The 27161-nt window shown below is 39.9% G+C and overlaps 2 protein-coding genes across 2 annotated transcripts; one reads left to right on the top strand and one right to left on the bottom strand.

Annotated features, from left to right (window-relative positions):
- Positions 1 to 2420: 2420 nt before the first annotated feature.
- On the top strand, positions 2421 to 19563 carry LOC137277476 (uncharacterized). Its single transcript, XM_067809210.1, has 13 exons — positions 2421 to 2640; positions 3078 to 3197; positions 5403 to 5529; positions 6045 to 6146; positions 6303 to 6375; positions 7047 to 7103; positions 10248 to 10435; positions 11704 to 12189; positions 13341 to 13418; positions 13637 to 13686; positions 14169 to 14276; positions 17470 to 17522; positions 17852 to 19563. Exons 2-13 carry the CDS (start codon positions 3084 to 3086, stop codon positions 17856 to 17858), a joined length of 1443 nt encoding a protein of 480 aa, XP_067665311.1. The 5' UTR covers positions 2421 to 2640; positions 3078 to 3083; the 3' UTR covers positions 17859 to 19563.
- A 385-nt stretch (positions 19564 to 19948) lies between these two features.
- Positions 19949 to 25506, bottom strand: LOC137279221 (glutamate receptor 4-like). The gene is made up of 5 exons (XM_067811721.1): positions 25417 to 25506; positions 24438 to 24492; positions 23596 to 23778; positions 21565 to 21904; positions 19949 to 21393 (listed from the first exon to the last, which is right to left on the bottom strand). The coding sequence occupies exons 2-5, from the start codon at positions 24474 to 24476 to the stop codon at positions 20690 to 20692; spliced, it is 1266 nt and encodes a 421-aa protein (XP_067667822.1). The 5' UTR covers positions 24477 to 24492; positions 25417 to 25506; the 3' UTR covers positions 19949 to 20689.
- Between the last annotated feature and the right edge of the window lie 1655 nt (positions 25507 to 27161).

The following is a 27161-nucleotide window of genomic DNA, read 5'->3' as shown; positions in this document are numbered from 1 at the left end:
TTTCCACAGAAATACATCAAGGAATACAGTCTATATCAGTTAACATTTCCAGGGTTTCAGTATATGTGATATTTACATCAGTTCATGGTCATGATCTTCAAGCCAAAAAGGATATAAATTGAGACGAAATATTAAAAAAAATTGCCGAGACAAAAGGGGTAAGAAATCCCATCAGAACCAGCAAAATAGATCAATGAGAAGTCTAAAATTTCCCAAAAATTATATTCAACAAAAACAGAGGCAAGACACAAAAGATTCACAATAGAGGTTTCATGTACAATGCAACTGGGTCGAATCTAAAGTAATGGGTCACAAATATAAGTCTTAATGTAAGAGTGAGAAACAATTTTGCTGAATTTAACAGTTACTAACATAGCGAGCGGTCAGGAAGCGGTTATGTTGGTCAAGCCTCGACGAAGACAGTTTGATATTCGTCAATTTAATCTCTGTGTTGACAATACGACAGCTAGCCTTTATATATACAGTCAGCATTTCCTGGAAGTTCGAGCACTTATCACCATCACCACCAACGTAGAATTCTCTGTCAGCCTCGTGTTTTCTTAAAGACATTATCAAAGGGAGGTAACTCTAGAAAACTACCTTAAAGGCCTGCCGATAAAATACCAATAGCACTGAACATTTTCTGATACGAAATCTGGCCCATAATAATTATAACAATTATATCAATAATACAATTTACAGAAAATACACTCTCGTAACAGTTTGAAGTATGAGGGTGAAAACATAGCAATAATTCATACGTGCATGTTCTGTCACCAGCTAGAGTTTCTCCCTTTCCTCTCTCTGCATGTTGCATACAACAGATATGTCACATACATATTAGTGGGTATATGACCAGCTAAGCCTGTAAATCCAATAAATGTATATAAATATGTGTTAGCTTAGATTGTGGAATATACTTAGTAAAACATGTCTTGGGCAGTGACAGATACTGTTTATTTTTAGTTTTATGTTCTTTCAAAAGAGCAGTTGTTAGCCTAACTAGCAGTCTGTTCCAGAGACTGAGTGAGTGAGCGAGTAGTGATCGGTTACGGGTTTACGCCGCCTTTTTGGCAGCATTCCAGCAACATCAAGGCAGGGGACACCAGAAATGGGCATTACACATTGTACCCATGTAGGGATTCGAACCCGGGCCTTTGGCGTGACAAGTGTCGTTCGCACACTTTAACCACTAGTCCACCTCGCCGCCCCTCCACAGATTGAAATGCTGTAAGCAACTGAGTCATGCCTCTTCAGTCATTTTGAGGCATCCATTGATGCCTGCTTCGTAGAACTGCTTATAATCCGTCATGTACTGCATGAGGACAAGTATTGATATAGGCCCTCATGTTATATAACTTGTAAATGTGAACATTAATAAAAATAAAATATTGTTGAAATCAGACATCCTCTTCACTCATAACCTAAATTGAAGAGAATTGCTTGTTTTGCTCTTTTACTGAAGAAGAACATATCTCGAACATATACATGTCAGGATACATATTTACAAAACGTATGATATTTATACGATGTATATAGTTATATGTAAAATTAATATTTATATGTCGATGCTAAAAGTGCACGCTTTGTACTTTGATGATCTATGTATGAATAACAAATGCCAGGATTGAACAATGTCAAAGACAGTATTTTTAGGTTATCTCTGCTGGGGTTTACACATATGTTTTGGTTATCTCTGCTGGGGTTTACACATATGTTTTGGTTATCTCTGCTGGGGTTTATACATATGTTTGGGGATTTTTGTCTTCTATAATTCATGCTGAAAATTGCTACCTGTCGGTTTTCCACAAAATAATAGGCTTGCCTCGTGGCTGGCTCATACTAAACACTAGTAAAAGCTGGATGTTGACTAGTAATTACAAACTCTGAGTTGATTTGTGTAACATCTAGTCCCTGTAATGAACATATTTAATAGTGGAAACGGTTCATGAATTATAATCATTAGATCTAACTATATTCTGAGAAATCAAGGCTTGGGCCTTTCTTTTCGTTCTTTCTTTTTTTTTTTTTTAAAAAAAAAGTGAAACAAGAAAATAATTGAAGCAGCGAGGAAATACTCGAAGTAATGAAAATATAATTCAAGTAACGAGTAAATACTCAAAATGTCAAGTTTTGATCGAAACTTGAAGTGTATGTAACGAGAAAATATTCGAAGTACCGAAAAATATAGTTGAAGCAACGAGAACATGATCGAAGCAGCCAGAAAATAGTCGAAGCAATGAAAAAATATTCGAAGCAACGAGAACCTTCGCTGAACTGTTTCTTCTAAGCTACAAAAGCTAAGTGGCCCATCATTATGCTTCCGTACAGACTCGTGCGGATCCTAACCACAAACCTAAATTTGGACTGTTCCGATTCTGAATAGCAGGTGTTGTTGAAACTTCTCAGCAAACCAAGCCATATCGATCGCTACAAGGAGCTTTGTACCACGTGACAGTTATCCACGGAAGTGACACAACTGGAGGAGACCGTGGTGTTCATCACCCCTCGAAGCACCCTGCAACAGACTACATCCTGTGTGAAGAATAATTTTGAGACCGAGCAGAAACTGAAACATTGCGACGTTTTCAGTGTTTGCCTCCTCCGCACACAGTCCGAGCAGAAGGTGGTGGTCATTTGGTAAGTCGTAAACGTTTTTTGAACTCAGTCAGGGGATTCCCCATTATTCGACATGATTCGTTGAATAAGAACATTAATCTGCGGACGTGAATTCTCAGAATTAGCTAAATAGAAGATACCGTGTGATGAGTATTTCGTAAGGCTCCATCCCGTATCCCTCCTGAAATTTAACGGTGAGGAAAAAAATTCTTCCAGTGGCATTTTTAGAAGTTGAATAAGTCTTTCAGAATGAGCACCACATGTTGATGTGGTAAAGCAATAATTATAATTCATTCCATTTGTCTATTTGTTCTGTCTTTATTTGTCATTTAAGTGAATGTGTCTGAACTGTATATGAGCTGTGTATGTATTTGCTCTGGGGAGTTACCCATCTGAAATCCTGAACCCCACAACTTGTTGTCTGACCCTGCTTGTGACGTATCTGCTGTGTTTTCCAGGTAACCATGTTTGAGTATGACATGTATGGAGACCCTGAGGAAGTGGAGCCATGCCCCTATGACAAGTCACACATGATCCGTCGCAAACGTATGCAGTATCATCTCATGAAATGCAGGAAGGTATGAATGAGAAGCAGTTACAGGGTAGAAGTTTACTTGTCTCAGTCCATGGAGATTTCGGTTAGAACTGGTCCCAAGCAGTCTGGGCTTGTAATAATATATAATGGGTGGCAATGATCTTTGACTCTGTCGGACAATAATGTTGTAGATTGTTTCTTTAAAATAACAGTCATCGGATTGTTTAGTCAGACTCTGTTCTTTACACCAGCAAAATTGCTAGTGCAGAACTGAAGAAGAAATATTGGGGACACCTGCAGTTTACGGGTCCCTGCCTTCGGCAGTCACCCGGAAGTAGAATGTATTCTATAGTAACGTGTACGCGCCTTTGGCGCGAGCTTACTGCCTTTTTCACATATAAAAGAAAAGCACGCGAGAGCGGGCTGATCTCCGTTAGGATGCATTTTAGACGAATTTAGAGGTCATTTTCGTGTTTACTGGCAAAAGTTTAGTTTAAAACTTTGTCTGAAAGACGAGAGTTTTAAACACGAATTTTAGTAATACTCCAAAACATTAATCCAATCGTTAGTAATCAAAGGGAAATCCTCATGACGTTCCTTTTCTCTGATTGGTCAAATGTGGACACACGTGTCGACTGTTCCAAATAAGGTAGTGGGTTACTAGGAATGCCACAACTTGAATGAGATGGGATATGTGCATGCGACAGTAAATCATAGTAAGGAATTTGTGAATGCAGAGAATGGTGTGTGCACAAATAAAACTGAGAGTACGTGGAGAGTGGTGAAAGCGTCCCTGCCCAGGTATGGAACTGCGAAAGGATTGTTTGATAGTTCATCGTGAGGTAAAAATATTTACGTTGTTTTGATGATCCTTTTGTAACATTTCTTGCGTTTATCCGCCGTGCGTTTGACCCCCCCCCCCCCAAAAAAAAAAACATGCATACTTTAATGATTGAAATTGAAAATAAAGAAAATGGTGTTCAGGATTCGGATAAATTTAATGCAAGCAGAGGTTTGTTCTTGTAATGTAAGTGAAGCGTTTTGATATTAGACATCAAATAAACTTACCTCTTTTTGTTTATTAGGAATAGAAAAGAAATGATAAGTAATATGTAAAAATAATGTAGGGGGGCATCTGCCCCCCTAAAACCCCCCATTCTGTTGAAATATGAGATTGCAAAAAAATCATACATTCGGTTAGCACTGGGAAATTGTATCGTGATCTTAAAAAATGAATAAACACTGCAATTGACAATACCATGACATAATACTGACCCTAAAATAATGTTGAGGAATGAAGGTCTTGAGCTGATTCTCGATTATAACCCAAAGGTAATCTAAAAGGTCAAACAAGGCCATAAAACAGCGGCAGTTACTCGCCGGAGTAAACAAAAAATGGCGTCAGCGTTAGTGCTTGCTTCGATGTAAATAAGGCTTCTGCGCATGTCTGTCACGTACACTTCCGGGGACCCGTAAAGTGCAGTTTACCCGAAATATTGTTTTGTTCATCAGCATAACGACTTCCCCTGCTGTAAATTTTTGGAAGTAAACTTATTTTCCATAGAGAAGTACTCTCAGATTTCTAGTAAACACCCACTTTTGAACCGTATTAAAGTATTTTCAACTATGGTCGGTGTAGATCCATGCCCTATAATCCATCATGTACGTAAGGCATGCTAACAAATCGTTTCCATAATGATTGTGTTGGGGATTCTTCTTATCTACAGGTCTTGGGATCCAGTGGTCTAAGGCAACAGAATTTGCTTTACAGGGTTGTGTCCCATAGGCGTACCAAGAACCAGTGTATGATACAAGGCCCGTCCGACCTCACGAGATGGGCTATGTTTCTAGTGGACAGTCTAATTTTACAGCCAGTCAGTATTATGTTCTGGTTTAATTTTTAGACATTCCTTACACCAGAGTTATTTCTTGCTGTCTGGTCTGGTTGAAACCATTTTGGGCTGGTAACAATTTGAAGTTACCAACCCTGATATCTGGTGGGGTTTTGGCTTATTTCATACACTGCAAAAACCTATGATTGGCGGTTTAATTGTAGGCTTCACAGTGATTTTTCTGCCAAGGTTCATCAGCACAATACTGGTGTTCATGGGTTGCATGAAAATGGTAACCAGCTAAGATATACATCACTATAGGCTTTCCTTACACGTTCAGCTGACGTACCATGATATAACTGAAATACTGTTTACAGATGCATTAATCCTCACTCACTCATACTGGATGCTTTCAGAATCATACTTCTAAGGAATTTGCAACGTGTCCTTTCAATGCTCGCCATGAGATGCCTCGTCCAGAGCTGAGGTTCCACATCGCAACTTGTCCAGACAAGGCAGTCATTGAGAGGGAAATTGCATACAGTATGTTTGTCCAATCTCTTAGGTATTCTTTAGAGAAGGACCTTTTCCTGATGATTCATTATCAGCTCTGTTGGTGTGTTCTGTGTATCCTCTCAAGTGTTGTGAAACTGATGTTGATGAATTGGTCAAGATTTCATTTATAAGTTGGCAAGAATGTTTTAAGTCAAGGTAACATAAAAACAAATGTATAATATCCATACTGGGCAGTATATTTTGTGAATTTCATCTCAGTAGTTAGGTTACTGTTGATAGTTGATAATTACGTGATATATAATTCAACCTGGCCATTGTTCACTGGTAATAACTGGATTGGTCTAATTCCATACTGACAATATTGTTTGTACATCAACTTAGAGAATCATTATATTGATAATTGCAATTGGTTACAAGTCAGTGATGAATGTTTTCACATGTGATTGATTATGAAAGGATTGATCCAACATAGATAGATAGAAATTTGATATCAAAATTACATTTAACATAAGACTGTTAAGAGGTATGATTTGTCATTTCAGACCATGAGTTACAAAACGATGAAGGTGGCACTTTCAAAGGCTGTACAGATGTCCCAGCATACAACCAGTATGAAATCTCATGTAGTGAAAGCTGGGATGAGGGTATGTGTTTCTTTATTCCCTTGTGTGTTACATCTTGATTCTGTTATATACACTGTATCAATTTGCTGTGTGCCTGACAAACAGAAAGTAAGTTTGTCATGAATAACGGTGAATTTGAGAAGATATGAAAAGACACTGTTCTTGTTGATCTTGCAGAGGTGAATCCCCATCCAAGAATTGGTGTCAACCCAGAGTTCCTAGATAAAGTCAAGTTCAAGAACATCACAGGGTAACGCAGGACTCTTAATAGACTAGTGCTGTAGGTGCTAATGTATGGTTTTCAGTAGGTTTTCAGATATAGTATGGACTTCTGAAGATCTGGGTTGGAATTTATACAATGCTTGTGGTGAGAGGCGACTAACTGGATCATCAGGTGGACACGCTTACTGACTTGGTTGACACATGTCAATGCATCCCATTCATGTAGATAGATGATTGTGATCACTGGATTTTCTGGTCCAGACCATTATTTACAGTTCGCTTGTCATGCCGAAGGCTCGGGATCGATTCACCATATAGGTACAACGTGTGAAGCCCATTTCTGGTGTTCGCCGCCATGATATTACGGAAAAAGTGGTGTAAAACTAAACTCACTCGTTATTTATAGATCTCAGTCATATAGCTGGAATATTGCTGAGTGCAGCGCTTAACCAACCATCCATCCGTGTAGTACAAGTTGTATTGTAATGCTTTCTGCATTTTATTTCTAATTAACCCTGACAACACTGCAGAAAGAGTAACTGAACATACATCCTACTTTTTAGAATTTTGCTCTGAATTTGTATCATCATATCACCTCGATTCACAAATCACTGAAATCAGACCTGTAAATATATATCGGAAAGTTATTACTCTCGATGTTCACTGCCTTCAGAATCATATACTTCTATTGTCATTCAGAATGACTCCCTCTGAGAAGCGGTCCTTTCACAGAAACCTGAACCCAGAGCATGAAGAGTGAGTATACAGTTTGCGCAATACCAAATGTTTTCCCTTAGACTTCTATAGTAACGTCATATTATTTCAAAAATCATCTAGGCTTTCAGCAGCCATTCCATGTACACATGAGTACAGCCAGGCCTTTAAACTACAATAAAACATGATTTCTGGCCAATTTGTCCGGCATATTTTAAGCAGCACAGGAAGCAGGAAGGGAGTGTGTGATTATAATATAGTGTGGTGGAACCTACATGTGTCGCAGACAGGATGCAAGGGAGATAACCCAGTAGGGTTGCAACAGGGGAGGTAATTACATGTAAGGCTTTCCCTATGTGTTCTTGTGATTACCATGCTTATATAGCCTATGAGTTCATTCTGAGTGAATGCAGGTGTTGCAAGTACATGAACTCAGCTGCAGTGAATAACGCACAGATGTGCATAGACTCATGTCTCATAGATACAGTATTGTTATCTTTGACATGTGACTGATTTGGGCCAGCACTAGGCATATGCTTGTTAGAAAGTAACTAGAACAGAGCAGAAGTGCAGTTGTTTAACAAGAAATAATCTAAAACCTACAGGCTGAATTAAAAGGGTATACCATATTGAAAACCAAAAGTAAACCATCACTACAAAGTGTCAGTGATAATGAGTGTTTAATTCTCTCTAGCTCTAACAGTTATCTGGAGCCCAAGTCCAGGTAGAATAATATGCTGAATGATTTGTAACATTTGTGGGCTGTAATTAACCTCTGAGTCCTTTATGCTTTAATATTTTTAGAAAACACTCTGTACAGAGTGTTAGAAGTACTGAAATAGTGAGGGTTAGAGTTTACATTAGTAGTATCGTTTGGGAGGATTACAGGATAGTTGACATTGCTGTAATAGTAACCTATGTGAGTGAACTTGCATAAATTTGTGGTGCAGTTTTATGGGTGGTAGGATGTCCATGGGTCAAAGTGTCCACTCATCACATCACAGACCAAAGTTTAAATTTTTCCTTATCGTGGCTCATGCTTATTTGCATATTTCCTCCCTACATGAAGATAGTGGAACACTTGAAATCCCTTGAAGTTCCTTACTTTTGAAGTGACAATCACACTCACCCACAGGAAGCCTCCCCCGTTTCCCGCCACATCAGTCACATGGCCAGCCCTCTTTGTCATGCTCTCGTCCGTTAACCGGTGAGACGGTTGGAGTCAACTTGAGTCCCTATACAGTGTTTAATATCCTTTTATATTTCTGTCCTTTACATAACATTTAGTGGTATACAGCTTATTTCAGTATTAATTATCATTAGAATATGAAATTGTGGATTAATTTACATGTGCTTTTTTTATGTTGTTGAACATGCATTTCGTCATGTGAGATTACATTTTCGTGCTCCTGGTGTAGGTTATGGCTGTCAGCAGCTGTTCCATATTATTATGTCCTACTTGCATGGTTATTTGTTCTTCCAGTGTTCACTGTGAACTTGGTAAGAATCTTGTTTGTATTTGTTTATTATTCAAATACATGCTCTGAACTTCAATTCAACACAGTTTGACACCAATCATTGTGAGATTGTGCACCAAGGACTGCAATGGGATTTTATCGCCAAAAATCAACTGCCTGGACAATTCCACATCATGGCATTATTGACAGTCCTTGGACTATATGATACACAGGATTTATCATTATGCCCAGTCAGAGCATTGAAAATACATCTTCAGTGAAATATGTCAAGGAGACAAAAGTTCAAGTGCCTATTCATCCCACTAACTACTTAAGTATCCTGCAACACTATCTCAGTACAGATGAGAGCCGTTGTACTGAGGGCTGCAGCAGGACTTGAACCTCTGCGAGCTTCCAGTTTACATGAAGGAAGAGCCTTGTCATCGACACTAGCTCTACATAGAAATAGCTTGCTTACAACAATAATGGAGGGATGTTTGTGGAGATCATCCATGTTGTTGCCAACCACCTTCGCCACATCATCACTGACGACTTTGCTGGCATTCACCAGTTAGGGCCACTTGCACCACAAAGGCGTGGAGTTTCACTCACACCTATTTATCAAGTGTGATGATGACTGTGTACTTGTAAAGGAGTTACTTGTACATGAAGATGGGTCACAACTTTATGATGAGAATATCATGAAGAAAGAGTTTCTATAGAGAGTTAGTTTGAGGAAGATATTGCTATAGATAGCTAGTTGGAGGAAGAAACTAGTATATCTAAAATCTCACTCTTTATCATGTGACTTGTTGAGACCAAGATGCTCAGCGGAGTAAAATTGTTGAGAGTCCATGCGCACGTCTCGAATAGATTAGAATAGTGATTACTCATAATGAAGATACTTGTACATGTGAATGCTCTCAACTTGTCTTGATAGGAATCTTGACATACAGTTGCATTTGACACTAGCAGGATTCTAGCTGATCTATATATCATCATGTTCCTAGTCACTGATTGCTTCACAAGAAGAGAAGTTCCACTGGGTGCATTACCCCCGTTTCATGGATAAGTATTGGAAGATCAGGACAGAATTACTGCCATTATAGTTCCCGAAGAGAGGGAAGTACTGGACATACTTATATGGCAACCAACAGAATCCATCTTGGTCTGACCTACCCCCAATTTTGTCGGTTTCTGTAAGCAAATAAGCATGAGTCATGATAAGGAAAAAATGTAATCTTCTGAATAAAATTGATATTTCATACTTATCCTGACTCATGACGTCAAGCCCTCCCAGCCGCCCCACCCAGATACCTTGGATTCTGTGTAGTTCTTGTGTTGGGCTTATGGAATTACGGAGAGAGTTATAAATAGGGCTTGTCATTTGACTGATGTGGCGGGAAACATGGAGCCTTCCTGTGGGTGAGTGTGATTGTACGTCCACTTCAAAGAATTGAACTGCAAGGAATTTCAAGTGTTCCACTATCTTTACATGTAGGGAGTAGATGAGCAAATATACACATGGGTCAGGATAAGTAATAAATATCAATTTTACTCAGAAAATTACGTTTCCCCACAATTATGTAAAATGTGTGAAGCCCGTTTCTAGTTGCTATGATGTTGCTGAAATATTGCCCAAAGCAGTGTGCAACTAAACCCACTAACTCACACTGCAGCAGTAGTCACTTGCTCACCTACTCATTGTTTTATATATCAATATTTTCAGACCAGTGGAACCTACACAGCAGAACAAAGAGAACCAGGTGCCCAACCCTGACGGCAAGCTCCGCCTCCCCAACAACAAACCTCAAGCCTTCAGCATGTACCAGTCAGCTGCCCCAGCACACATTCAGCAGGTGCCCTCTACTGTCTTTGCATACTCCCTGGCACAGAGTGGGCTTGGCCGGGGCACGAGTAAGTGAGCCATTGTGTTTCTAGCTACCAAAGAAGAAACTGAAATAGTTTCAGGCATAAATATGCTTATAAGGTATGGTGGGGTAATAGTTTCAATGAACTGACTAATGTTGTTATAGGCAGCATTATGTGTGGTTGGTGAATGTTGCCTGACATTGTTTCCTTAGTTGTTTTTAGTAATTTACTTCTTGAAGTTGATGATGTGACCTTTGGTTCTTTGCTGGATTATTCTGTAAATACCTGTACAAGACTGTTTAGTGTGTGAGTGAGTTTGGTATTATGCCACCCTCAGCAGTATTCCAGCTATGTGGTGACAGTCTGTATATTATTGAGCCTGGACCAGACAATCCAGTTATCAAAAGCATCAGCATCAATCTGCGCAATTTGGAATGATGACGTGTCCACCAAATCAGCGAGTCTGATCACCTGATCCAGTTGTCATTTCTTATGACATGCATAGGTTGCTGAAGTCCTATTCTATCCCAAATCAGATGCTTGACATAACATATGATTGGATGAGTTAGTATAGCAGGGATGAGTTAGTGTAGGAGGGATGAGTTAGTATAGCAGGTATTTTTAACTGTGTGGTAGTATGAATTGCAGTGGAGTTTGTGGTGTCAATACTTGGGGCAGCAGGGAATGTAGCTTCTCAGAATTGTCATTGGAATGCTCCTAATTTGCTGAAAACAAAAACACAACTTTTAGAGGATTGTTACCTTTTTGTACATTTTTAAGGAAGTATGGTTTATTCTTAGGCATTGTATCAATTCTGCCCCTGTTGTGTGTCGGTTTGTGTTGGTATTTTTCCCTATTTTTGTCCCTGGCTAAGTCCATGAGTCTCACTATAGTAGTCAACATCTTTCACTTGCATCACTTTTGGCATGACATGATTTTACCTAAATGTTGAAGGGACCTGTGAAGGTCTGAGTAGAATAGGCCTTCAGCAAGCTTGTCTTAAAATGCAAGTATGCTTGTCCTAAGAGGCGGCTAACGGTTCGGGTGGTCAGGCTCGCTGACTTGGTTGGCACATGTCATCGGTTCCCATTTATGCAGATTGATGCTCATGCTGTTGATCACTGGATTGTCTGGTTCAGACTCGTTTATTTATACAGACCGCTGCCATATCGCTGGAATATTGCCAAGTGCGGCGTAAAACTAAACTCACTCACTCATTCACCTATATAATGAAGGCATTAATATCTTTTATTATTGTTTTCCTTTATGTCTAGTTTATGAATTTTATGCCATAATGGTATAATTTCACACAGGAGTTAAAGGTGGCAATGCTCTTCCTCCTGGTATCAGCACCTCATCAATGGGAAGAGGCAGGGGTGTTGTCAACACGGCCATCAGACCGTCTGCCCAGCCATCTGCTTACAAACCTGTTGCCCAAGGCATGCCAGCACCAGCCCAGCAGGCTGAAGTTCCTAATGTAACAATCCCACCCACTCAGCCTGTCCCCCAGCCTCCAATCAGTGTTCAACTTCCAGCTGGAGTGATCCCTGACCAGACGCGTGTAAAGCCTGTGGGGCGAGGGAGGAGTGTTCGTGCCCCACCTCCAGCAGCCTCCTATCCTGGTCTGGGTGGTGGTGACTCACTGATGACTGGTGGCCATGATGGTGTGACAAGGGAGAGTCCATCAAAGGCCGGTAACTCTGGTCAGTTTAGTGATTGGTCATCCTTAAACCTTGGAAGCAGGAGCAGTGGGGAATCAACATCGTTAAAGATCGGTCATGGCAGAGGATCACCCAGAGGTGAGGTAGTCACCATAGTTGCAAAGGAAATAAGAATTGCAGAATTAACAGTGATAATTAATAGTGATCAATTACGAACAAAATATTGATCATATGAGTTGATTTTTGAGTTATACAAAATAGCCAAAAGGATGAAATGGTGATGATGATGATGATGATGGTGATGATGATGGTGATGATATATAATATTGTTACACTACATGACATAAGGGAGCTGATGAAATCTTAGTTAAGATGTAATAAGGATAAATTTCAGGTTATCTGATCGGCATGATCAGGCATATCTAGCATGGTCGTCAGTCGGCCCTAGTGGAATACTGTTGACTAACTTGGGTATGGTTGCCTTGAGTATGGCACGCTGTTGTGTCTGAACACCTACCAGTTATTATATCTTTCTGTTGATAATCAATGCATATGGAACCATGGCAGGGTACACCTTACAGTTTCTCATCAACATGCACTTGACAAGTCAAACGTTCCCTCACAACCAAAACAATCGCATGTAGCAGGCTACTGCTGTACATCTTGACAGATTGACACAACTGCCCACTAACCGGTCATGACCAAGAAAGTCACTGACGTTTCAACCTGAATCGGACTAAATACTATGATTAGCAGGCTGATGGCAAATTTCTGCGAATCCACAGATTTAAATGCAGATCAATTGATCTTGAGATTTTCTAAATCCGGTGAAGAAATGCTTAGATGTGAAAATATTTTTACCCACATCTGTCTTTTGGGCTATCAAATTTCAGAATTTCACCAGAGATTTTTGAAAGACTTGTTTAGCTAAAATCAATTTCACTAGTTGCTATCCCTGATCAGTCTGTAAACATGGTGTTGCCACTATCGACGAACAGCATATTTTGCATGTTGCCCACTCAGTCTTAGTTCCCAATTGTATGGTTTGATGTGAAGTTTTATTGAAAATGGATGTTGCATTCTGGTGCCATGCAAGTGTTGTAAATGTTCACCTCAGTGAATGCTCCATTCATTAAAGAGTTCCATTATTTGTGTTTGGTGAAGTATTTGTAACATCCCCATAATATCCCACATTTTGGTAATGACATTTTGCTGCTGTTAGTCATATCACCATTTATACTACTTTTCTTTTCCATGGATGTTCTGTAATGTGTAATGGCTTTCAACAGGTTTGAATCCGGTGTTTGTTGTGCCGAGAGTTCCTGCTGACAATGGCAGTGTGAAGATACCTGCCAAAGACTGGTTTGGTGTGTTCTGTTGACATTGACTTAACTGTTGGATAAAATAAGTACAATAAAGAAACAATTTTATGCTGATACCAACGATAGCAGTATATCTTTATATGCTTCATAAGTTTTTAAGTGCCTGTTGTTTTGGCTGTAAACTATTATAACATTTTGTTTGTGTAGGTTCCATAGCACACCCTTGATTACATGTTTAGACTGATATGTGAATGTATTTGTAGATTCTCCTGGCAGCAGCTCTGGGTCTGGGACTGACACACAGGCCAATACTGTAAGTTAGTTGTCGTATTGATAGTCGTCATAGTGACAGTGTCATGCAGCATTCCAGTCCACATCCTGCTGATAGCTGTCATGGTGACAATGTCATGCAGCCTGCAGCATCACACTGATACTTGTCATGGCACTGGTGTCATGCAGACATCAGTATCACATGTTTGCTCACAAACCTTCCCTTCACAACAAAGAGACTTGAATGTCGTAGTTTTGTGAAGTGCTGAAATTTGTATGGCGGAGTTGTCTCCCACATTTGCCCCACAAATGTTGATTGATTTGTATCTCATTTGATAAATTTTCAGCATTCCAGTGATACTTTCTCTGAAGTTGCTCATAGAACTCCAAACATATTGCATGGTTATGTTGTCCATTCTCTTACCGTATAAAACAATTACCATAATGTATATTTTCCTGTGGACTGTCACCGACAGTGTAGTGTTGTAATGGAGATTTTGTGACATGTCCTGCTTTGACTTGCAGCACGGAATCGAAGGTGCTAAGAAAAAGAAACAGTTGATGAAGAAAATTCGACAGATAACAGCCTTGGAAATGAAGATGCAAGCTGGCCAGACTCTCAGTACAGAGGAGGTAATATTGTGTGTGCCAAGTTGAACCAATCATGGCCCTTTGTCTGATTTTATGACGTTTGTTGGTTTCACAGACGCAGTTAATGCGTTTGTCTCATTTAAATCTTTCAGTTGTGGTACTGGTATGTGAAAGTCTGTAGTGATACTGGCGAGGGAACGTTTGTTATGATACTGGCGAGGGAAAGTTTGTTATGATACTGGCAAGGGAAAGTTTGTTGTGATACGGGCGGGGGAAAGTTCGTTTTGATACAGGTGAGGGAAAGTTTGTTATGATACTGGCGAGGGAAAGTTTGTTGGATCGGGAGGATCAGTACAACACTAACCTGATGAAGATTCTGAAGCCTCACAATAAACAAACATGCAAGATTAAGTCTTCATAGCAGATAGAAAAGTGAGTCTTTTTGGTGTATGTGACAGTGGTTCTGTCTTGTTAGGTGAAGCAGTTGAAATTGTAAGATGTCATACAGGGCCTTGATATACTCATGGGAAATTGTAAGATGTCATACAGGGCCTTGATATACTCATGGGAAAATGTAAGATGTCATACTGGGCCTTGATATACTCATGGGAAAATGTAAGATGTCATACAGGGCCTTGATATACTCATGGGAAAATGTAAGATGTCATACTGGGCCTTGATACACTCATGGGAAAATGTAAGATGCCATACTGGGCCTTGATACACTCATGGGAAAATGTAAGATGCCATACTGGGCCTTGATACACTCATGGGAAAATGTAAATGTGCATTACATAAAATTCCAAAAATAAAAGTTATTTACAAAATTTGAAAAATAACCCCAAGGAAGCATGTAGCATGGCACATATTGCAATTGTGGTTTTTGTGCACAATGAACTTTGTCCCTTGTTCCATGCTTTTGGAAAATTGAATTGTGGTTGATAATTCTTCTCACTTCAGAGTGTTGTGGGAAACATGTTAATTTCAACCTGAACTGCATGTATGTCATACCAAGGCTTGCATAAAATCAGCCTCTCCGTGATAATGGTTATGCTGGAGACCCAAAATGTGAGTGTGTGAGAATGGTTTTAGGCCTCTTTTAGCAATATTTCAGCAATATAACGGTGGAGGCACGAGAAATTGGTTTCCATATTGCACCCATGTGGGGAATGGAACTCGCATCTTCATTTTGAGGTGTGGATGCTGTAACCGCTAGGCCACCCCACCACATCCCCTGAAAATGAGGTAACCAGACATTTGGTGTTCATCTCAAAGGAGATGTTTTCAACATAATGGGAATGTGAGAGATTTGTCAACAACTCTGTCAGACTCAACCTGTTATTGTTAACAATGACAATCCAACATGTCCGCTATACAGGGATGAGATTTTTGGGCCTCATGTGCAGCAATTAATTCAAAGATAGAGACATAAGGCTTCTGTATGATATGTCTGTCCAAATGTTGCTCATCTGAATGATGGGACAGCAGAACATTCCGGTACTTCCCAGGCCAGCTGTACATGTGTCCCTTACCAATCAATGCCAGAATCAGCCATTGATGTTCCCTGAATTGGGACAAGCTGTTGGTTCAGACATGGAACAACATTAGAGCTGCAACAATTAACCCAGACCTCGGTTCCATTTGATTTTAGATATTGGACCCTTGAAGCAATTGTTCTCGATTCGATTCTTCACAGAAGTAAAATCATCAGATTTGGATAATTAGCCAATCATGTTTGGTCATTTTTCAGGGCTCAAGCCTTCTTGAGTTGGAAGTCTATGAGTGTTGAAATAATTTAAATAGGTATTCAAATATCAAAATAATGACAATGGTTGTCAAAAATCAAAACTAAGACGTCAGATTTGATTTTTGATGAATCGAATGTAACTGTAGCAGCTCAAAATAACATTTTCCAACCATTCTCTAGTTGCTTAGTGTTGTCTTTGTTGTTGTTGCCAAGCCTGCATCAACACCAACGGTGGACACAAACGATACTGAATTTGTGAGCTGACATTCAACACCACCTCTCTTCAAGTTTGTGTCACGATGCCAAGTGTCAAATCATACAGATTTTGATATTATCAGGCCCCCCTAAGTAATTGAAGGAATTACAGCAAATTTGAAGGAATTGCATCTCAAATGTAAACAAACGCAACCCACTCGCGAAACAATTGCAGCGATATCGGTAATTTAGCGGTAATAACAGAAATACATCGGCCCTATCGGAAGCAATGTCGGTAATACTGGAAACACGATCGGCCATCATCGGAGATTTTTCGGTCGCGAGCGGAAACTCACGCAGCAAAACATGGCGTCGTTGGAAGAAGCACCCGTCTCGGTGAGATTTGTTTTTAGTTTCAACTATTACATTTTTATACTTATCCATCTTTGACCACCCGTGTTGAATGCGTTTAGGTATGAGGTGTTGTCGGGGCAATAGCTTATGTTTTTAGGAAAAGATAGTCACTCTAGGAGAGCGTCACAAGTCATGCCCCTGTAGTTTGTTTACATCTGAACATCGAAGTCGTGCCGATGATTACGAACGTGCGCCAGATATAACATCATTTTTTTGTAAAATGTGTTTAAATTTGTCAATTGCACTTCGTAGCAAGAAAAATTATGGCTCATAAACTTCTTCATGGCGTACGTTCATGATGTTCGTAATCATCGGCACGACTTCAATGTTCAGATGTAAACAATCTCCAGGGGCATGACTTGTGACACTCTTCTGCAGTGACAATCTTTTCCTAAAAACATAAGCTATTGCCCCGACAACACCTCATACCTAAACGCATTCAACACGGGTGGTCAAAGATGGATAAGTATGACAATGTAATAGTAGGAACTAAAAACAAATCTCACCGAGACGGGTGCTTCTTCCAACGACGCCATGTTTTGCTGCGTGAGTTTCCGCTCGCGACCGAAAAATCTCCGATGATGGCCGATCGTGTTTCCAGTATTACCGACATTGCTTCCGACAGGGCCGATGTATTTCTGTTATTACCGCTAAATTACCGATATCGCTGCAATTGTTTCGCGAGTGGGCTGCGTTTGTTTACATTTGAGATGCAATTCCTTCAAATTTGCTGTAATTCCTTCAATTACTTAGGGGGGCCTGATTATGCTGTCAACCGTTAAACAGTAATTAAGGATAACTCACAAATCATGTAAATATCTGGCATAACATCAGTTATTTCATTCCAGTAGAATATAAACAAATCTTTTTGACTTGCAGGAGATTAAGATTTCAAAGAAAGATGAACTGGAAGAACAACTGCAGGCACTCAGGTAAGAGAGAGGATTTCTTTTCAAAGGTTGCACATTTGGCTATACGGAGTTGCTTCCCCTAGGTCCTCAAGAAAGCAATGACTCTTGGCTGGATCTCATACCAGAGACCATATAATAGTCTATTACATTGTCTCTGCTCATACTAAAGATCGATACAGTTTTGAGTGTAGTGTTATTGTATCATCTTAGAAAAAGTATTGATGTATCAATGTATTGTGACATCCTACAAGTCATGTTTGATGAACCATTGTCATAAACAAAGTGCATTTCTGGCAACAACATCACACAGTTTTCAGATATTCTAACATTCTCTTGTTTTAATGTTACAGTATTTGAACCCAGCATGGAACAGAAGCTTGAAGTGTGAGTGGTCGACTAATCCAGTGGCGAGTCTAAAGACAAACTCAGTGACTCACCTGGTGACTTGCCCCAAGACTTCTTTAACTTTGTGTGTTATTGTTAGTAGTCGTACTTGCAAAGTTATCAGTTTTAGGGAATGATATACATTGTACTTTTAGCTTTTATCCATTAGATATATGTATTTAGCTATCTATACAAGCTTTTTTTTATCTATATAAGCTTATTTATCTATACAAGGATGCCATGTTTTAAAGACATACATCATATGCACACTTGTCTTTGTTAGCATGATATTATATATCCAGTCTTTAAGACCTAGCCAATACACCTTTTACGAGGTATATTCCAGACTCTAATCATATAATGTTTAAATACATTTATAGAGGATTATATGGTCGTATACCCACCAATACATATTTTACATCTGATATATACTGACAGTGAGGATACAATAGAGAGCCCTTGTAATCCCATAGAGGGAAGGAAGAAAATGTAGCTGGTGTCAGAACATGTATCACATAATAAATGGGATTTTATAACCTTTTTGTATGTACGAATCTTGACCATGTTTTAACCCTTTTACTACCAAGTGTATGTTTTGTCACAATTAATAATATTCTTTCTGACTTCAGAGCACTGACTATGAACTGATATAAATATCAGATATACTGAAACCATTGAGACTTGTATACATTTATGCACCTTTAATCCTTGAACTATTCCATGGCAAGTTTTAATCAAAATTTTACTTTTTGTATTGTCATGTAACAGTAAGGGAAAGAGAAATAACATCACTTAATATATGAGTCCTTGTTTTTGATAAACAACACAATATTTTACTTACGCAAGGAATCAACTTTCTGTATGAGAGAACCAGAGTTCATCTGATATATATTTAGTATTCTGTTAGCTGCTGGTTTATTATTACCAACAAAGTGCTTTGTTATGTCTTTGCATGATTTTATCTTTATATAACTTATATAGTTTTGTGGACAATAAATAGTACTGGAAATGGTGGTATTATATGTGTGTTAGTTCATTTGTTTGATGTGTCCATCGAAGCTTGAGTAATGGGACGAATAGAGGAGGACAGGATGTTTCAGGATGCTATGCCCTATTTTTGTCCATAACGTGGGAAAGGTCCTTCAAAAATGTATCATTCACACATTCAGACTGTTCTTTTCTGTTATACATTTTTCATTTCTCTCACTTTTATGGGACTGGATATTTATTTGCTTTCTCCCCTAGAATATCGAAGTGGACACTATATGTTTTAGTTTGATAGTTTGTCGTATCCACTCAAGTACACACACACACCTCCAGATATCAGCTGGTTGATCCTTTTGGTGCTGTAGCTGACTTATATATTTGGAGTAAATAGACAGGACCCAAAGTTGCTGAAAAATCACCTCCATTACAGAACGGTAATGATCGCGACTTACAAATGAAGCATGTTGTAGAATATATGTATTTGTGGCCTGCGTTTAGATAGTCTGGAAGTAGTTAAGTGTTGGGTGCGTCGTGTTCCATTTGCAGTCAGTCTGTTGAACTCCCTGTCTGGATGTTTCAAACGTACAGTAAACTATAAACCAAAAGTATGAGAACACCTGCAAATTTTATGAACGTCGTACATGTATATAAACTTAAACGGATTAAAAAATGGTGCTCGAGTGTTTCAACACCATTGGTTTTTGCTGTTTTTCACAATGTTCCATTCACTCAAACTTAACGAATATTGAATCCTTTGCTTTACTGCATGTTCTAACATGCCGTTTTAAGTGCCCATTGTGCGTTTTCCCATACATTTTGTTTTAAGCATATGTTTTCTGTATGTAAATTGTGTTTGGTGAAAATTCTTGGTCGTACCTTGTCCAGGTTCTCTCTTTCCACTCCCAAATGGAGTCCTTTTATCTCCAGAAAGTAGAAACATGTAACCGACCTTTACAAGCCCCCGTTGAGCATGCACCAAAACCCCTAGACACTGGGTCGAAAGTGGATAGTAAAGCCATTCCCCCCATCCCCCCATTAAGGAAAGCTAACCCCGGCCATTATAACTAAATTAGTACTTAATGGATCAATGTATTTATTCAAAACGGGTCAAACAATTCTTCAAAATGAAAACCAGCCAGGACTGTGAGTATTATCACAGTATGTTCCTTTTTTTCTATACATAAAAGAACAAGTAGGATTACAAGTGCATGAGATGTTGGTTAGGTTACATGAGCATGTGTTCACAGAAAGTGTTCCTCGGTGATCTTTGAGAATCCTACATAAAGGAAAAACACTACCGAAAGTTATTCGTGACAATAATGGGATGAGGGCAAATACCCACAGGGTTCCTGCAAGGACTACCTGGTCAGTCGCTGAAATAGGCATCTGACTCAGGTGCAAAATGTGAATGATGTAAGGAAAACTTGCAGTCACCTACAAACTGAACACTGCTTCAAAGATTTTTGTGCTCCAGAATTTGACGACTAAACCTGAAGACACTGCTAACTAACCACCGGGCTGAAATTGTGAAGCATACGTTTGTCAAGGTGAATGTTTGACGGGTAAACATGTATCTAAATACGTGTAAGTCTACGGTACTATTATGGCAGTCACCGCGGTCAACACAACTCCTTAATACCATGTAGCTACGATGGCTACACAAAGTGAAGGAAAATGCAAAGGATGTCACCAGGCTTTGCCTGAATGCAGATCTCTCTAGAAACAGACATGACACTCGGCAAATTGGGTTTCCAGTTTCCCGTTTCTCTTCCAACAGGACCTCAGCAGTCACCTTATGCATGAAAGCAATGTGGCCTCTACTGCCTGAGTTTCCTGAAAACGATCTCGCCTAACAAGACTACAACAGCCAAAATGGCACCCACCAGCAACAGCAGGAACGGTGCTGTCAGTCTCCGAATTGAAACTTGTACAGCCTTTTTAGTTGGTTGTCTTGCGTTCACAGCAGGCCCACAGAACCCTTTCCACCATTTCCTCTTCAACATGTGTATTGTGCCATCTTCTCTCAATGAGAGCAATGCATCATCGATTTTCTGCTTCAAACCGGACCCTATAGGTGTGAAAAGAGCCAAGCCCTGACTGAAATGGTTTTTTCCATGCAGCATAAGATCACATGGTTTTCGCTCGGCATAATATTCAGCAGCCAATGACTCCGTAACCATTACGAAGTTTCCATGGCTACTTCTTACTCTTTCAATTCCTTCTGCGCTGGTGTTGACAAACGAGTCCCGCATCTCAACGTAGTCAGCAACTCGCTGATACATGTCTACGTTGCTCTTCCTGAATGTATGAAACGTACTTCCATGGCGCACCATTCCAATTTGGACTTCCCCGCCATCAATAATGTCCTCAAGGTCTTCAAAAGGCAGTGATGGCATCTCTTCTCCGGCCGACAAGAAGGCCGTAGCTGCGCCGATGTAGGCCACCACGGTGAAGAAGATAAAGATGAACCAGGACACGGCCAACACCCGCCCTGCCAGAGACCGGGGAGTTTCTCGGTAACCTGCAACACATCATGAACATCTAGAACGTGACTGATCAGTAGCAGCACGTACACCGCCCAGTTGTTATCATATATATCTACACACTACGTGTTCCCCTACCAGTGTTAATGTGGAAGAAATTTTGTTAAACTCATCCAAATTGGAATATGGATCGAAAGAAACGTTTTTACCTTGCAGTGTGATAGTGCTGAACACAAACATGAAACTCTCTCTCAGACCAAAGCTGTGTCTTGCACCTCTTGGGTCTTTGTCCGATGCCACTTGTCTCCATTCAAAAGGGTTGAATCGACCAATGATGACGAACAGGATTGCCACTAGTAGAAGTGCAAGCAGGATATAAAACCAAAGATCCACCGAAAATGGTTGCAGCAAAAAGCCAAGTCCAGGATCATATCTTCTAGGCTTTTTCACCAGAAGACGTAGCCCCTGACTAAGGTATGGCTTGCTAAAGTCCACAACTCGTTGTCTTTCTCTGGTAATGATGACGTCTCCTAGCCCTATGTCCGCCTCCTGGTTAAGGAAAGGTTATATATATTCTTATTTCCTTGTATGATTTTGTTGGTAGATACATTTTGTAAACGTTAACGTACAGTGGTTAAAGTTTTACGTCGTGCGACTTTGAATATACAGAGTCAATATGAAAACTTCACAATTTTATATTTGTAAACAGAAACATCAATCAATTGTTGTAGGAGACAGTTTTCGGATATCATGATATCAGTCCCCAAAAAACTCACAACAGCACATTTAAATTAATCCAAACATCGTGCACCCTACAATAGTGTTGAAACGTGTTTTTCACGTGCCACTGGTCATGTGATCACATCATCTCGAGTGCATTCGATCGCACAAGTTCCTATCAACTATACAAAGTGAAACCCCCCACCCCCACCCCCAACACTTTTACGTTTTACAGACAGGACTGCAACAAATTGGCACCGCAGGTGATCGCCTTAAGCCAGGCCGACCACCTGTGACGTCACTGGCGGAGAACTGTGAAATTGGTTTACGTCACCTCCGTAACCATATATTTGACGGTTACTGGTCCCGACGAAACCCCAAATTGAGTCGGAGAGTCAAGATTTACCCTCAGATTAGTTGATTTGGGAGAGGAGGTTGACAGATTTGTGGACGGAAGTGTCATTGTTTGGTGTGCTTTCTGTGGAATTTGCTAGTTCCCGACTTATGCAGCTGCAGTTTACCACGACCAGGTTCTAGCTCCCGAACGTATTCTGTTCGTGACAACACATGGTCCTGGCCTGTGCTTCGAACTTGACAATGCCAGAACCCTTGCAGTCATCTTCACCAGGACTTGCCTGCAGAATGCAGGGATCAACGTTCTTGATTGTGGGTCAAAGTCGCACATCTGGAATGCTCTTGGTAATTGCCTGTGTATTCTCAGGAACCAACAGTAGGATTTGCAGGATCTTGGTGCCGCTTTGCAGGAACAATTTCACTGTCTCTCCAATTGTGTGTTTACACGCATGAGGAGATTTTGCTTGGCTGCTGTAAATGCACGGAGTGGCCATACATTCTAGTGAACGTTTGAAACATCAGATCTATTTTCTTGTAACTTTTCTTGTGACGCTTTTTATTGATATACTCTTTAACCGCATGGAACCTACTTTATCATTGTGATTATTCTCAGTGCGTCCTATCGACCATAGCATATGAATGATGAGCTCTATACCACATTCTTCTATCCAGTCTATACATTGTATTTAAACTACACTACATATTCATTTTATGATTGTGACGTGCAAGTTTGACTCCGTATATTTGGGATGACCAAACCTACTTCGAAGTACAGTGACTGATGTTCCCATTAGGCCGACGCTGTATTGGATATCTGTTTCTAACAGTCTAAGTAAACTTAGTCTCAGTATTATTCGTTACACACAGTGTAGGAGTGTAACCAATAGTACTGAGACTAAGTTTAATTTGACTGATATTCCCAAATGAATATCTTTTGATTTTCCTTTTGGATATTGAAAAGGTACAGCTTATTTTTTTAATGTGATAAAGCAGATCATAACTGAATCAAGCATATGAAGGATACAAATTGAAACTTTGTGAATATGAAAACGACACACATACCTTCCGTAATCACAAATGTGTCTGGTACAGTATAAGGAAGGGTCAGTTGCAGACAATATAGACAAATTACAGGAACTACAGGGTGTGTAACTGTAAATACGTACCCTTCGTACCACCTCCCCGATCATGCCACTCCATTGTCCATTGCTGTAAAGAGATCCGTATTTGCCGTCCTTAGAGAGCCGGATGTTGTATTTGAAGCCCACCGACTCGGCGACTTTGTCGAGTACATCAACGAGGAATCCTTTATAGCCCTCGCCATCTTTCTTCATGACGTAGGGATCGGACTGGAATATACAGACACGTTGCTATGATAAGAAGGCAATACACTGTCAGTCATAGGGAGGTGAATACGAGTTTTACTCCGACTGTTCCTGTAACGAGTAGCGTGTGAGTGATGACGGGTTTCGATCTGATATCGCATAGAATCTTAATCGTCGTGATGTAACCAAACAAACGCTGAACAGTTCAGTTTTATCACCGTTGGAGGGTTGGGGTAATGCTTACAGAATAGAAACAAATAGACCCATTTAAAGGAGCCCCAGATCGGACTGGAATATACAGATACGTTCCTATGATAGGAAGGCAATACAGTCATAGGTAGTTGAGTACGTGTTTTACTCCGAGTGTTCTTGTAACGAGTAGCGTGTGAGTGATGATGGATTTCGTTCGTTGGTGATATCACATAGAATCTTAATCAAAGAATCAAAGCATTATAGAATCATAGAATCTTTAGAAGATTCGAGCAAGCATGTTTTAAGATGCGTAAGTCACTGAATTCATTGAACGCTATTACACGTCAGTAACGGTTTAGGTTGGTTCCATAGAGTTCCATAGAGTTATCTCAACGTTGAAAGGGGGTTGTGGGTGTTGGGCGTCATGTCACGACGCGTTTCTAACTTGGTCTGCATTTTGTTTGTATCGAATGACATGTTCAACAACTTACTAGTATCGAGGTAACGGTGTACGTTGGAGCTGACATCATGGGTTGTCCAGCTGAGCTGAAAACGAATAAATACGTATGCATCAGTTAAAATATTCATTGCTTATAAGTTCATTGCTTATTTTTGCCATATCTGAACCTTACAAAACATAGCTATTGTATATCGTTTTGGAATTCGTCATTTCCTATTATCGTATTCATCTATGTCTCTCACAAATCAATTTAAGAGTTTCATGTGGGGAGCAGCGAACCTCTAAAAAACTTATGCAACATGTGTTACATTTGGTATTAAAGCACAGTAAAGTTGCCTTCCTAGTGCATTTGTTACATTCAGTCCCTAATCCAGTCTTAAACTTAGAATTTATCCTACTCAGCCACCGCAGCAGACACTCCCATGTTTATGTATGCTCTTAACCATACCATGCTCATCCCTGGATGGATACTGGTGTAAGAACATTCACTGAAAAGTCACTCCTAATTGTAGTAAACACATGTTCATCAACACAGATGTACGAGGCGGCTTCTAAATGCCCCTCAAAGAGGTTGGATGTGCATTGTTGGATAGGGCCATAAGATCAACATAAGCCTTAACTTTACAGAACAGACACAGAACTGAAATAAAATATCTTTCACGACCAATATCGTCCGATCTCTTTGATCCAACGATGTAAACATCAGATGAAATATTCTTATATGCATCAATACCAACCTTGAACATCCGGGTAAGATTTCAGCAGTTCGGCAACGCTACTGAGTGCGGCGTTAAACAACAAACAAACAAAGCAAACCTTTATGCAAGTACAGATACTTCGTCACCTTTACCCTGACCAACAGTTGAGACGCTTGACATGAAATAGAATCTTCCGTGATGGGAATCTGACACATCTCACAATGATCAGCATCACTTTGGACAACACGACCACTGTGTCCCCACTCCAGTGTGTGTATCAATCGTTTATAAAGAGGCACTAAATGAACGTACCTTATTCACATTCGTTTGCTCAAACCTCTCCTCCAGGCACAAACCGTACTCTGCTAAGTAACAACCTTGACAACAATAACACAACTCCACAAATATAAGCCAACTATATTCTGGGTCGTTTGTCGCCTTAAGCTGATACAACATAATTGTTCAACCTTTCCCAATACTCCATCGACCTTTTCGAATGGGATCACTTAAGCAAATGATATTCTTCCTGTTATTATTCCTACATCGTGGTCGCAAATTACGGCAATGCTAGCAGCCTGGACTATTGGAATCACAACCGATAAGCCAATCCTGGCAAACACTGTTCAGTTGTGGTCAGATTTACCTGTACATACGACATGAGAGCGATGAAATAGTCGTAGAATGTCCAGAAGTGTGAAACTCCAAACAGTTGATAATGAATGTGCAGTTGTGTTTTATTCAACGGTGTTGTTGTTGCGGTGTACGGTATCTTGCGTTGTGGTGGTGGTAGTTTTGTGTGTGTGACTGTCATAAGAATGGGATTGTTCTCTCTCTCTCTCTCTCTCTCTCTCTCTCTCTCTCTCTGCGTGTGTGTGTGTGTGTGTGTGTGTCCGTTGTGAGTGTGGGGGTTGTTGATGTGATTGGTTTATGTGTGACTACTGTATAGATGGGAATGCTGTATCTGTCTGTTGAGTATGTGTGTTGTGTGTGAAGGTTGTTTATGTGTATGGAACTGCCGTGTGTTGTCTGTTGTGTTTGACTGCCATATGGGATTGAAGTTTTCGGCCGTGTTGTTCACCAAGTTTCTCAGCACCTGTCTTCCAAAATGTGCTGAGCTCGAACCATCAACTCCAGAACTTCCAAAATCTCAATACTGTGTGTCCAGGAACATCACCAGATTGGTGCAGATTGTACACAAAACATTCCCGCACGTTCCTTCTATGGTCACCATATTGAGTCCTACGTCTGGGTCCAAGTTCTTACAAGTTCAATTCAAAGACTTCTTACCAGTTGAAAACTGAAACAAAATTCCCCTTGAGTGTATGTGTCTGATAGCTGACGTCCAACAAGGACCATGGTACCACACATCGGTCCTCCCAGATATTTGAAACATATCTTTGATACTCTCCAAAAAAGTAGGGGATCTTCATTTTTTAAAAGTTACGATTAAACATATTTAGGAGATTTAAGAGTCAATCAATGTTGATATGATATTATTGAATGTTTTGAGAGTGTATCACCATTTGCACTTCCTTACAACCATAGTTATTTGGCATGTAGTCGCTATTGAAAGATGATCGGTGTATGACATGAAATTTGCATGTAGACGATTTTCATTTTAAAACAAACCACTAGAAACAAAAACTAACAAATGTGTGATGCAAGATGAGTGTCAAAATTAATGATCTAAGTGATTTCTCGACCTTCCTGAAAAAAACCCGTCAAAATCATAAATGGGACCCCATGCACGTGTATGGGACTACTGCGTTGTGCATCTGCATGTCATGCGTTGTGTTTAGGGGTGGCAATAGAGGGAAATGGCGGTGCGTTCATTAGATATCTGTCCTTGGAACGCTTGTTAATATTTACACTTTCTATACAAACTGAAATTGTTTTATCCCCTACTGATTTTTGAAGAGTATAGTTAGATCCCTTTGATCCAACCATGTACACAATAAACAGCACTGGATTGTAAGCCCTAGAAGATGTGATTTGCACACTTTATAACTAACAACCCTCGACATGAAGTGAAGATGCAGTTACGCAAGACACTCACA

The sequence above is a fragment of the Haliotis asinina genome, chromosome 3, assembly GCF_037392515.1.
Source record: "Haliotis asinina isolate JCU_RB_2024 chromosome 3, JCU_Hal_asi_v2, whole genome shotgun sequence".
NCBI classification, from domain to species: domain Eukaryota; kingdom Metazoa; phylum Mollusca; class Gastropoda; order Lepetellida; family Haliotidae; genus Haliotis; species Haliotis asinina.
This window is presented reverse-complemented; position numbering and strand designations above follow the sequence as displayed.